Source organism: Centruroides vittatus, unplaced genomic scaffold, assembly GCF_030686945.1.
Source record: "Centruroides vittatus isolate TY-2023 unplaced genomic scaffold, ASM3068694v2 contig_620, whole genome shotgun sequence".
NCBI lineage: Eukaryota > Metazoa > Arthropoda > Arachnida > Scorpiones > Buthidae > Centruroides > Centruroides vittatus.
The window spans coordinates 3,259,155-3,273,821 of NW_027122381.1; the positions used below are offsets into that span (position 1 = coordinate 3,259,155).

Below are 14,667 nucleotides of genomic sequence, written 5' to 3' on the forward strand. Positions count from 1 at the left end.
GAAAAATAACTGGAAGTGCATCTCGAGCGATACGAATTATGACGGAGACGACAGTGAACATTTGTCCAGCTTTTAGAGGGAATTTTAAAAAAGAAGGACAAGGAAATTATGGATAACATTAAAATAAAATGGGACACAAGGAATGAAGTTCGATCTCTATCTAATACAGAAAATAACGTATCGTATTATACGGTGGGCTATTTATTAGTGAACACGAGAGAGGAGGAGAAAAGATGTAAGGAATGTTTCGAATATGTATGTTCTGAAGAGGTGGACATATGGTAGATACGGATTTAACAAAAGTTGTATCTTATCTGTAAATAGTTACATAAAAGTTCTCTAGTTTATTCTGCCAAAAGCACACATCAATTGCTTTTACCTATGGAAAAAAATTTGGATCTGGGAAGATTGTCAGTTTGAAGAAGAAAGATGACCGTAAGGATTTCTTACCGGAAAATGTAAATTCTGAATTAAGATTAGTAAATTCATTGTAAAGGACATGGCAAGATTAAAAGAAAAACAATAAAGAATTTTATAATATTTAGATTTACAGTTTTTGGTTGGTAAAAGAAAATAAATGTAAAGGACAGTTAAAAAATGTTCTTGGGATTAAAAGTGTAGCAATGCATGCGTTATCTAAAGATGCGACAAAATGTTAATTACCATTTTTTCAAAGTATGTTTCATTTTTTAGTAATTACCATAATGATACAAGTGTAAAAATAAAATGAAATATTTTTATTGTTACCGTCTTTATTATTTTCATCAAGTTATGCAAAAGGTAATAAAAACTATTGTTTCTTTTATACTTTTAAAAATAAAAAGGCTAGTTTATCGGCCAACAGGCACTACCGTGCATCAAACCAGGCTGCACTTCAGTCTAGCATGGCAGGATCGTTCGAGTTTAATTTGTTTTTAGAAAATTTAGAAGGTTTGAAATTATCCAATGGCAAACATTTAGGACACAAAAAGAAATTGGCTGGTGTTGGTTGGCATCACGAACAGATTTCAAAAATTATTACTTAATGGGAAAAATCAAAAGGACATTTTAATTTTTTTTGTCAGAATTTGCATTTAAATAAGTGCACTACATTATTGGCACTTGGCATGACACGTCTATGGCCATTCTCCAGTGGTGGCTGGTACGACGATAACCGCATCCCAGTCTTCCCTTATTGTTTACTTCCTGGCCAGGGTGCAAATAAAGGAGGGGCATTCAGGTTACTAGCCCCAGCCCCTTTCTTACCCCACCACACGGATTTAAAAAGGTTTTATAGCAGAAAGCACTAGAGACAAAATGGGTGGGAATGGAAGAATAGGGAAGGAGTTCGAACGGGGAATAAGTATGTCAGAGTGGAGGAGAAATGTTTTGGTTTATTTAAGCCCGGTTGTAAAACCTACCTTCACGTATGCTTTAAAGCAGGGACGAGCAACCTTTCTCTACGTAAAGGCCACATTTCAAAACTTTGAACGCAAGCCACTTACAAGAGAAAAGAGGGAAAAAATGCCAGTAAATCACAATTATATATTCATGTATAATTATAAATTAGCATAGGTATACTTAATTTAGCTGATGTAATCTGGAACTGATGTAAATGTAATGTCGGAAATATTTGGTTAAATATTAGTCCCTGCTAGTTTTAAATTAGTTTTGATTTGAGTTTGTTAGCCGGTTTCTTGTTTTAATTTTTACTAAATTTATTGTGGGAAAAACTATTCACATACATAAGTTGTAGAAAATAATATCTGAATTTTTGCAGCATACTTCCTTAAGCTAGGGAAATTGATATATTTATTCATATTGTGTGACGTAGACTGAAAAAAATATCAATGCGGGCTGTGGGTTGCCCATTCGTGCTTTAAAGTATCTGTCTCCCCGGACGATTTTTAAGCCAAAACCACGTCTCCTTTACCTGGTGCTGTTTATTATTTTTACTTCTCCATTGCCCGAGATTGGGGGAAGAACAGACAGGATGGGGTGAGAGTACAGATTCCCGTCTACTTTTTAAATACGTCGTCATTGTTTTTCTGGCCGTTCACCCGGGTTAAGACACGTGACTTTGGCCTTCTTCCGACACCTAACTGGCCTAATACGATTTTGTAGCATAACCCTCCCGGGCAAAATAAAAAGGAAAGCTGCCTCTTTTGACCTTTCTGCCTTCTGGAGAAAACGGCAGAAGTGTCAGTATGTAGGAATCTTTACATTTTGATCTGTAATTAAAGAGTTCAGATTCTACTGGAAATTATATCCTGGCAGGGAAAGGAATTTCCACTCGGTATTCTTAGGCCTTTCATTGCCACAAACTATTTTACTTGCCAAAAATGGTATTTTGGCCAGAATATTGGGGTTACTGGCCATTTGCAACACCTGGAAGTTGTAAATACCCATGTCGTCTAATCTTTTGGTTTTGTTATTTCTTGTCTATTTTTATTTTTACTGTTTAAAATATTTTGGAAAATGCATTCTGTAATGACTTTTTTTAAATGAGAAGTTTTAAAAGTTTTTTATCAACATTATTATTATTATTGGAATTACCTTAAATAAAATTGCATATTTTTTTTATCTTTAAAGATGTCTGAATACTTTTAATTTTGCAAGAAATGCAAGAAACCAACAAGATAAATAAGAATTTAGAAAATGAATCGCGTAACGAGCGCGAAGCCACCTTTACTTCTGATAACGGTAAGTAATAAAAGTCTCTAAATCATCCTTTAAAAAATGAAATGATTTTTTTCTAATTTTATTACACATAATTAAAAGACATTAATAAGAAAGTGTTCAATGGTCCTAGACTGACCGTAAGTTGGAATCCAAAATAATTTCATCTGTTATCCAAACATAAAATTTTCCCGGTCTCTCTGTATTGTAAATAATAGATCTCTTGTTAGAGATGTTTGGGGCTGTCTGTGCTGGTTAGCTGCTGGTCTCTCTTTTCCGGATTCATCTGCCAGTGGCCAACTGCGGGCAATTTTTCTCAAAGCCTTTCCTGTAAAAGAAGGCAAATCACAGAAAAAGCTTTGTTTTTACCTTCGATGGAGCTCTTTCTCTTGGATTCTGGTGTTGCACACCGGTAAAAAGCTCTCCATTCTTTATGATTAAGAGCTTATTTTTTATACAGGTTGGGTTATATGGGGTCACTTATCCTTTCCGTTAGTGGGTAAAAAGGCAAATACCCTATAATGTCGCGGCCATCAAACGTATATTTGGCCGTTCGGAAAGATGCCCGCCACGCCGGATAATTTGACTCGGAACGAACAAAATGTCAAATGTAGAAGTATTTTTTACCAGAGATGTTCCTTTACCTGATATGACAATGGAAATACATGTGCCTACCTATTGCAAATGTTAATTAAACCTCACGGACCCTTTGGTCATCTCAACTCCTTTGCTTTTGAAATGACAAAAGATTTGTTATAGTGTTTTTTTGGGAAGGTAGACCAAAACTGAAAAAGCAATATCAAAAAATTATAGTTCTTGACAAAATGGAGCTGTGGCAAATTGAGAAAAACACAAGCAATCACAATAATAAATTTTGAAGGAGAATATCCACACAAGGGATTTAAACAAACACAGTTTGAATTACATGTGTTTTTTTTCCTGTTTTTAATAGAGAATTCAAGGGATCAAGAGAAATATTTGAATTAAACAAGTTTGAATTAGCAAAGTTTTACTGTATAATTTTGTTTTATCTTAAATGTTTTCAAACTACAAATTATACTGAAAATAAAATATTTTAATGAGTGTTAAATGTACATCAGAGTTAAAGAATAAATTTTACTAATTAAATTTATTTATTAAAGGAAATAACCATTATATATTGAAACTTTTTCTTTTAGTTACTTTAGATAAAAGTAGAAAATCATCATCAAAACTAAATACTGAACAAAACGAAGATTTTCCACTTCCTGAAAACACTAGAATATTAGAGCATCAAATTGCTGGTCATCAGCATGGTCAGGGAAGAACAAAACTTGGTTAGTAATTTTGTTTATTTAAAATTACAATAAACTTTACATGGTTTATTTGCTATTTCACGAGTAAATTTTTCTAGGGAATTGGTCTTTAAATAGCATTCACTTTTAATATAAGAAAAAGGAATTAATATTTTATTTTTAAAATGTGCTGTTGGATTTCAAAATCATTACTACAGATAAACCAAAATCTTAGCTATTTACATCATATCAACCACAAATTAATCTATATGTATAGAATACACTTGGCTTAAAATCGTGACACTTTTTCCATTACAAATGAAAAGAAACAGTGACACTGGAAACTGATGAATTATCACAAAATTTTTATCATTAATAGTCTATATTGGGAATAAGGGGTTAATGAGGGAATAGAAGTTAAGCTGCCCATTGGTGGCCAGGGCAAAAAGCAGAAAAGGCCACACCAGAAATTGATGAATCATCTGAAAATTTTTGAATGGGTGACAAAACAAACAAGTAATCGTGGAATTGGAACGTTTCTCTGTGGGACATGCAAAAAACTTGTGATGTTTGACTGATTTGAAAAAAAGAATTTTTTCTTGCAATCAGAAGGTTGTTTTATGTTTTCATTTTTATGGAGAAAATCTGAAAGGAAAGTTTTTTTAGTAATTTGAATAAAACCTATGTTTCTCCAATTAATTTGAATGTAGAGGGACATTTTGAAATGGGCTTGAAATTAGTTTATCCTCACTTAGAGTGAGGATTAAATTTTATTAATGTCTTTGCATAAAGGAAAGAAAAATATCGTAGTTTGGATGCTGACGAAAGTTCTTTGACATCAATATTGCCAGTGAAAACATCTCCAGAGAATTTGAAAGAAAATGAAAAAACTGCAAAAGAGATTTTTGACATCAACGGTAATAAAAGCGGAAGTTTTTACCACCGTTACCAAACTTTTGATCGTGTTAGAATATATGTACAGTTGCAAGCATAAGTTTTTGAACAATGAATGTTTTGACAATAAAATTTTTAGTTATTTTAAAAAGAAATAAATGACACTAATAATAAAGAATTCAACTCAATGATGCAATAATAATCAATTCTCAAGGTTGGAATATGCAAATAAGTATGTTTCAAACTGATATGCAAATTTATAAGAGCAAATGGTTTTGAAATGTAAATTTAATGACAAAATTTATTTTAAACAGGACAGAATTCAGATATATGAAATACAAATTAATGTTTTGTGGCATGTCCTTTTGCATTAATAACTTTCGAGCATCTGCGAGGCATAGAATCTGCAAAATTTTCAATTGTTTTCTCGACAATTGCGGGCTACTCTGCCTGCAATGTTTCAAACAAAGCAGCTGCCGAGGAGTGTGGTTTGTGTCCTATGCTACAACCAATTATTTCTCAAACTAGGCCAGGTCAAAACCCTAACTATTCTCTTAGAAAGCACATTGGCAGTGTGTCTGGTGTTGTCCGGTTGGAAAATGCATCCTTTGCATTTTTTGGCAAGCATAGGGTAGTGCATGCTTTTTGAGGATGTCTGATACTGTAACTAATTCTGTTGACCCATTCAAGAGGGCCAACACCAGTTAAGGAAAATGCAGCCCATTCCTATTACTGATCCAACTCCATGTTTAAGAGTGTGTTTTTGGTAACATGGATTGAATCTTTCAGTCCTGGACCATTGGATGTAATGTTCACCATCACTCCCAAACAGTAGAAATTCAGATTAATCTAACCAGAGCACTTTACACCACTGATCTAATGTCCACGATTGATGAACTTGTGCAAATTCTACTCTTGTTTTAGCTTTTTGTTTTAGCCAAAAACTTTCTTACTGGGATATGTGCAAGCAATCCGGCATTTCTCGGCCGTGTTATACCGTGCTCGTCTTTAATTTCACGAGTAATGTCGACTTCATTTTTGTGTGGATCCGCTACTAACTCCCTTGTTGTTACTCTGTTTATCTGTGCAATTGTTTTCCTTGGTCTCCCACTTTGTATCTGATCTGCAACACTTTTTCTCTGCTTGTACTTTTTCTTGTATGTTTTGCTTGTACTTGGAATGTGCCTGCAACATCATATGCTTTTTCCCTGTGCCAATGAATAATTGATTTTTGATTTTAAACACACATTTTTCCCATTCCCTTTAAGACACTGTGGTAAAGCATCTGAAATACAAAAATTTATTATAATTTATGTACTTGTACTTCTGAAATATTTTTTTTGTCATACAAACTCAATGTACAAAAACTTATGCTCTTGTAAATTTGCTTATTAGTTTGAAACACATACAGTAGAACCTCGATTATCTGGATTGTTCAAAATAAACAAACATTGTACGAATTTGCCGATTTGCACTTGGTTTTCACAATTTGCCGAATTGCGACACTGTTGTGCGTACGTGATGGAATGCATGGAACAAAATTTTGAAAAGACCATTAGTAAATTTCAGTAACAAAGTAGAAAGTAGTACAGGAGACATTGTGGAAGCAATAGCACAAATTTCAATATGTGCGGAATGTGACGAAGAAAGTGTAATTGAATGGTTAAATTGCGATGCAAACGATCCTGGATTCCAAATTTTGAATGATGAGGAAATAAAGAAATATCTGCCTCGGATGAACAAGATCGAGAAGACGAAAAGATTTGCGAAGTGAGAGATATTGGTCCTACACATTCTGAAGTTTTTCGGTGCTTAGATGTCGCCACGAAGTGTTTTGAGAGCTAAGAAGAGTGTAACTCGAGACAACTTATATGTCTTAAAAGTATTCGTGATTTAGCAGCTTCAAAAAGAACAGCTAGCTTTAAACAAAAATCGATAATTGAATTTCTTAATAAAAAATAATTTAATATTGAAGCTATATATAAAACTAGACAAATAAAAATTATTCATACTGCATGTACAGTACATGTCTTTCACTCTCAATTATTATTATTTTTTCGATTATCTGGATTTTTCCTTATCCGGACTACCTTTATCCCCAATTAGTCCGGATAATAGAGGTTCTACTGTACTTATTTGCTTATTCCAACTTCAATAATTGATTATTATTGCATCATTGGGTTGAATTCTTTATAATTTGTGTCATTTATTTCTTTTTACAACAATTACAAATTTTATTGTCAAAACATTCATTGTTCAAAAGCTTAAAAAACGGCACCGTAAGTAGATCACTGTCAGTCACGGACAGTTGTATGCAATGATGTCAAGATGCAGGTATTGGAATTCAAAGTAAGAGTGAAATTAAATATGTTGTTTGGAAAGAAGTTTTATAAAAAAGTTTTTTCATTGAAATTATTATTATGAATAATCTTTTATATTGGAAACAAGTGTGTGAGCAAGGGAATACTATAGACCAGGGCTTCTTAAACTTTTTTTATTCACGACCCCATTTATGATTGTGATTTTTTCGCGACCCCCCCAAAAAAAAATATATATTATATATATATAAAATAAAGATATATAAATGTTTTGCAATGTACATATGAAATACAATGAACATATATATTGAAGATATATACAAATTTGCAAAAACAATAATGGTGTACTACCACAGTTCACTCTTGTGTTACCATACATTCTTTATTTAGGTACAAAAGTACATTTCTCGACCCCGCGTATGCATTACCGAGAGGTTTGTGAAATATTAAACAGAATAACAGTGGGTACATTGAATAATATATATATATATATACATTAATACAATTAAAGTAAGTAAAAGAATAAGTAGGATAAGTACATAAGTATATGTAAGAACAATATAGTATTTGTAATAATATAATTTATAGTGTTTAAATGAATAAATTAAACAAACAAAAAAAAAAAAAAGGCAGCTGAAATTCCACACGTGTGGGCTCTTGGAAGCAGCATAACATGTGTGAAGGTTTCAAATAGCTGTATAACTTAGCCCAGGTAATTATAGTTGCTGAAAACTGTAGGAACATTCGTGGCAGTCATAGTTTTATTCAGCAATTAAAATGTCAAAATGTTTGTCTGTAGGAAAAAAGCAGAGATCCAAAATGGAGAATGCCTGATGAGTGGTCTACAGGTGATCCAGTGTGTCTATGGTTTAAGACACTTTGCCTTTGACAAGGCACAACTCTCAGACGATGTAGAGTTCACGCACTAAGGGACGACCTAAAAGCAGCACCTCTCAATGCACAACTGAAGCATACATAAACACATTGGTTTCCACGAAAAACTGAAATTTCAAACTACAATTAGAAACACGTCGAATATATCAGGGCACGTTGATTACTTGAAACACGCTGAACACTAAAATATCAAGGCACGTAGAGAAAACCCATTGCACAAATTTAGGAGCTTGCCGAAACATATTTGAAGCACACTTGACCCATTGAAAACACCACAATGATATGTTGAGACACACTCAAGCACATTGAACTGATTTAAACACTGAAACACACTAAGCACTAAGCCTATTAGGCACACTAATGCACACGAAGCACATTAAAACACTTATGAACATACTGAAGACACATTGGAGGACGTTGAGGCACTTAAGTGGTAAATTAAGAAAACTAAAACTCTAGAATTCATTGAAAGATATTATAGACATGTTGATCACACTAAATGCGCCAAGCGCGTTGAAGGACATTGATGAACACTGTGAGGCACCACTGTAAAAAAAAAAAAAAGGCAGTTTGCTTCCGACGAGACCGTCGAAGATTACAGGCACGTAGATCACCACACCTATAAGTTCAATATCAAAGGAGCACTTCTCCATCGAAACGTTTTATTAATAACGTAGATTGTTCGTTAAGCATCTCACCCGTAAGGGTTGACACTGACATAGTAATTTCTCTGTTCCGTCATAAGCTGTTAGTAGTATATTTCTAGCTGGTGAGTATAACACTTCTTAAAGTGTGTTTTATCAGTACACAGATCGCCGTTCTTAGTGTGTGCTCTGTTAGTACACAAATTAATAAAACAGGCTGCGGTACAAGCTGGTAATTAGAACTCGCCAGTGCAAATGTATTCTGTCAGTACATATAATTAATACAGTACTTTTTTTCGTAGGGCAATCACTAAGATAGTTAATGTTCAGTTGATTGGAAGAAAGCACCTGGTCATCGCTTCACTCAAAATGTAGACACTTTTCGTTAGAGCGAAATTGAGCATAGAATATCAGTAATGAATGTGGTATGTAAATGGAATTGAATATAAGCAATGATACACCAAGTTATTTTATACTAAGGATATACTAATTATATATGAGTTGATTTGCAATTTTAACAGTTTGTTTGGCAAGTTTTATAAAAGCATTGTAAACATTTTTGTTTATCCAAATATCTGATAAGTTGCATGGCCATCTCACACCAAGCTCCTCCATCAGTACCCTTAGTTCTTGTCTTTCTCTCTCAGTCATTACACAATTATAGAAGTAGTGTTTCGAGCCATCTATGATATGGCAAGTAGGGCATTCATTCGATGTCCTATTAGTGAATCTGGCCAGATAGCTGGCGAACTTCCCATGGCCAGTAAAGAATTGAGTGGTATAGTAATCCAGGGTAAACCATTTTAATTTATAAAATTGTTGTATATCCGGTATGTAATCATAAGTTATATGACTTCTGTTTTCGTTCCATCTACCTTGCCAATTGTACATTGTGTCTTCCCATAACATTCGTCGTAAGGTACGCTGACTGAGTTTATTATAGTTTATTATCAAAGAGGTATTCTCTGCAGCCTGCTTGGCCAAGGTGTCAGCTCTTTCATTTCCGGTTGTTCCCTGGTGGGCTCTAACCCAGGAAACAGCATAATTACAGTTAGATAAGCGTATTAATTGTCTAATCTTCTCAGCAATTGGGTGCAATTTAGTACTGTTTATAATATTAAGTGCTGACAGGGAATCCGTATATATATGTATATAAGCATTGTCATATGAATCCTTAGTCCAGTTTATCGCCAATTTAATAGCAAGCATTTCTGCTTGAAAAACCGTGCAGCAAGTGTCTAATCTAATTGTCTGATTATAAATTTCATCATTATTAATATACGCAACAAAGCTGCATCCAACCATATCATTTATTCTTGAACCATCGGTAAAAATTTGAATGTCGGTTTTTTGAACATTATTATCGTCACAATATACTAAGATATCTAGGTTGGTTGTATCGTAAAATGGAAATGCCCATTCGACTTCATCATATGTTATATTTCGGAAGATTGTTTGAATCGCATTTCCCCGTTTAACTTGCAGTAATTTACATCGCTGAATAACAAACATATCGATCGGTGGCCTTCTAGCTATCACTTGGAGGCTTTGATTATTCGCAGCGCGGTAGGCTTTAGTAAGTAGGAGTAGGGCACGTCTCTGTGACGATATTAACTTTCGTTTTGTATGAACTTTACTAGTAGCCCATCCCCAAGTCCCACATGCATATGTGACGATGGGGATGTAAATAGCATCATAGATAATGGCCATTGCATCGGTGGAAAGGCCCCAATTTTTCCTTGCTACCCGTGCTCTTGTGTTACAATGGAACAGAGACAACTGAATACACTGAAAAGCAACAACACTACGCTAATTCACACTACAGTCGGTGTTGCTGAATCGTTGTCTCGCTGCACCAGAAGTGACACAAAGTGCAACTCACGAAACCTACGACACAAAGCATGCCAATTTGAAACTCTCACAAATTATTTTCAATATTTTGCATTAAAATCTCGTGACCCCAAGATTTCGCTAAGTGACCCCAAATGGGGTCGCAATCCATAGTTTAAGAAGCCCTGCTATAGACAAACAAGCTAAGGAGCAGGGTGTTGTGTTGCCTGCAATATCAGAAGAAAAGCTCCCTAGTAAACACATTCTATTAAATTAACAATACAGATTAGAATGACATGAAATAAAAATAATTGCAAAATTAAAAGAAATTTTAACAAAATACTAACTGAAATTTATTACTAAGTTTTAAACAGAATTTTTAATTATTCATTTACATGAACCTTCAAATTTGTTCAAATTATATTCCAAATGAGGAATATAATTTTACTATTGAAAAGGTGGTGATCGTCTCTCAATTTAAACATATAGGCACTAAACATGTCTAAAACATCTGAAATCTAAAAGATTTTTTCATCTTAAGTGTAATTCTACAAATACTTTTTTTCCTATTTAAAACTTAAGCAAACAATGATAACTTAATTGTATTATAAATAAACATTGATAAATAAATAAACACCATACTATTCTGTCTCTATTTTATTATTACAGTTAATATTTTATTTGTTTTACTAATCTGTTAACACTTACCCTGCTGGCCCTGTGGACACAGTTCCTTTAATGTGTGCTGATTAATTTTTACTATTTTACAGTATATTCTACTGACTTGTGAGTCTAAAAAAATTTCTATAATTAACTTGCCATCACTGATTGGTTTTTTGTGATGAGCAATCTTTGAACTTTCTAAACCAGCAGCAACTGAATTAGGATTATTTGAGATAAATTTCATGAAAACTGCTTTTTTGTATGATTTGTTACAATTCAATTTCTGAAATTTTCTGCATCAGTTATTTCATAATTTCAGTGCTTATGATTTTGCTTATTTAATAATTTTTTGATTCATAAATTTTAACCGTTTTATAATTTTTATTTGTTGTTATTTTTTGATACAATTAAACGGTAATGACTGTATTTTTATTTTAAAATATTTATTTCAGGAGTGCTCAAACATAACGACGGAAGTATCTTAAAACCTATGATAAAAAATGATCCGAGGGGTATAAGAGAATTAGAGTTTTATGAAAAAGTCTTCCATAATGGCAACAATACAGGAGTATCTGTTCTTCAAAGTCTTCTTCCAAGATTTAAAGGAACTTGGGAAACCACAATAAATGGAAATGGTATTTACAAATAATTATTTTCATTTTTAAAACAATATAATGAATAAAGAAAACAAATGCTAGTCAATTATAAAAAAAATCCAGCAACGAATTGCTTAACTTTCCTGGCAACATTTAAAATTGCAAGTGTGGCACCATCTGTTATGATAGTTTTTAGTAATAAACTTTTTATATTTTTAATTATTACAAAATGTAAAAAAGCTTAATTTTGAAAGTAGGGATGGGTTCTATAAAAATTTGTAAGTGCTAATAATGAATAACATCTTCATTTAATCCAACCCCTCTTGAGATGCAACACGACATCCCTCTATCTCCCCATACCTTCCACCATCAACCACCAAAATTTAATATCGTCGATCCCCTCTAATACAAACTTTCCTGCACAGTTTCAGAAATTTTTGACAAAAGAATGGGAGTTATTAAGCTTCAAATAGGGTGAACAAAATTACACACACACACAAACTAATATCCATACATACAGAAAAACTTCTGAATCTTTTTGCATTTTTTAATATTTCAATGTCCCGAGTTCAAAAATGTAAAAATCTTGGGTGTTTTTTTTTTGTCTGATTGCCATACTTTTTCTCTGTTATATATAAAAGAGCAAGGAAAGTAAAAAATACAAAATAAGGCATGTATTTGTTAAGAAATACTACTATAAGAAATATGCTGAGAGAAAAATATACAGTAGAATCTTGCTTTAACATATTACAGAATTTTTGGATTAAAGGATTTTTCCCCAGGTCCTACCAAATTAATGTAATTTTTTCTCCTTTTAGTGGAACTGTAACTTGGAAAAACAGATATTTTTTCTACTGTAAACATTGTATTTTTTGAATTTTTAATTAATATTTGGGTGTTTCTGGATCCTAAATTTGAGAAAAAATACATTGCATGTGGACCAAAAGAAAAAATAACCGAATGTCTGTAATCGTCATGGTTCATATTACTAATTTTGCAGATGCACATCAGTGCCCTCCTATAGCACATTGATTAGAGACAGAAAGCTATTTCAGTTTGTTGTACTCAATGGACAGAAAAATGGCGTCATAACAAAATCAAGATGGAGTTTTTTGACAAATTGTAAAATTCAAATAAAGTGCTAATGAGCATATGTACTGTACTTTGCTTCTCTTTTTGTTTATAGTATATACAGTTTCCTTCAGCTTTATCACATGTATGACATAATGTAAAATCTTGTAACATTCATTTCTCTAGAATAAAAAGAGATCTAGAGAGACCGAATAATTTCAGATAGAAGTATTTCTTACATGTAGGGGTTAAAAAGTGGAGATTTTCTTGGGTGTGTGGGAAATACACTGCGATATAACATATTTTCTGAACAGTGGATGATTTTCTATGACCTGTGTGATCCATTAAAACAAGTTTCTACTGAACTTCTTTTCTAAACTGGACATGCACCTTTCAGAATTGATTGCATTTTGTACTTTGTCCAGTTTTAAAAATCAGTTTTTTTCCCAGAGTATTTCTTTGTTTTATCTTACTTGTTTGTTTATTTATATATACTGGCATTCATTACTGTGATGTGAAGTGGAAAAACAAATTACAAATGTTTGAACCATTGCAGATTATAAGAACAACATGGCACAATACAGTTGTACTTTGGAACTTGAACGTCACAGAGGTCAAATAACTTGGAATCTGAACACTGTTTTTGAGGAAATTTTGTCCAAAAATTGAATGGTTTTTGGAACTCAAACACAAATAAAGTTGGCCATACTTTATGGCGAGTGATATCTGCACAAGTACATTTGATGCAGCATTGTTGCCAGATTGGGTTAATGTTTATTTTGGGCTACAAACAATGAAAATCCATTACTTTGCTAATAAAGTTGATCTGCATTTGGGACACTATTGAACAATCCCAGCTGCATTCAGCTCATCTGCATTTTATTGCATTATTTACTTTTTTCATTATTCTTAATCTATTATTATTATTTTGTTAATGTCATGCTTGGCTGATACTGGTTCTAAGTGCTATGCCAGATTAAAATCAAGCACAGCTACCCAAACAAGTGTTACATTAACCTTCTGTTATTGGTATTTGTGAACATCTAGAAACTTCCTAACAGTGTGACGTGTTCAATATTGAAGCTTTTATTAAAGTTTAATGTTTTTAGACTTCAGGTAGTGTAAGTGGTATAACATCAGTAGAAGAGACGACAATGGGTACAATAAATACCTTATCCATCCTCAACGTTTGTCTTACTTCTTGAGCGAATGGAGTGTATTTATTGATTTTTTCAGTGTGAGCATTTTTCGTATATTTGGTTCAGAGTTGTCTATTATATAAGTGATCTTGCAATTTGTCAATGAAAGTGATGTTAGATCTATTGTGATGAATGTTTTATCTGTGATTATGACTGTCATAGTGTATTTTGTGTGTCGTTTTCTAATACTGCCTATGGGGTATTATGTAGTATGATATCTGGATGTTTAATAATCTGTTTATGTGCAAGCTCTTTGTGTATTATATTCGCTATTTGATTATGCTTTGTAAATAGTCTGTTTGTGCTAACAGCTTGTATACAGAAGTTATATGTTGTGTTGTTTCTGGCAGAATGTGGCATTTTCTCCAAGAGTCATTTGTGAGTGATATGTCCTTCAAGATGTGTTTTCTGTAGTTTTTAGTGTTTATGACCTGATTTTGAATGGCAAACATAAAACCCTCAGTCTGTCCAAACAGGCAGATTCTAGCCATGAAGTGCCTTTTGGGTCCACGACTAGAAGTGGTGTATGTTTTTTGTGTGTTATGTCCAAGTGCTCATAGTGCAAGTTTACATGTGTATTGTTACTGCCTGCAGAGTTACAGCATTATGTAATCTTGATGTTTCTT

At 33.1% G+C, this 14,667-nt stretch overlaps 1 protein-coding gene across 1 annotated transcript in view; it reads left to right on the top strand.

The window, feature by feature from the left end:
• Positions 1-14,667, top strand: part of LOC136979376 (inositol polyphosphate multikinase-like) — a 94,442-nt gene that overhangs the window by 15,269 nt on the left and 64,506 nt on the right. The window contains exons 2-4 of the mRNA XM_067275319.1: positions 2,572-2,682; positions 3,837-3,974; positions 11,628-11,810. Coding sequence (XP_067131420.1) covers positions 2,601-2,682; positions 3,837-3,974; positions 11,628-11,810 — 403 coding nt within the window. The 5' untranslated portion in view covers positions 2,572-2,600. The remainder of the gene's footprint in view (positions 1-2,571; positions 2,683-3,836; positions 3,975-11,627; positions 11,811-14,667) is intronic.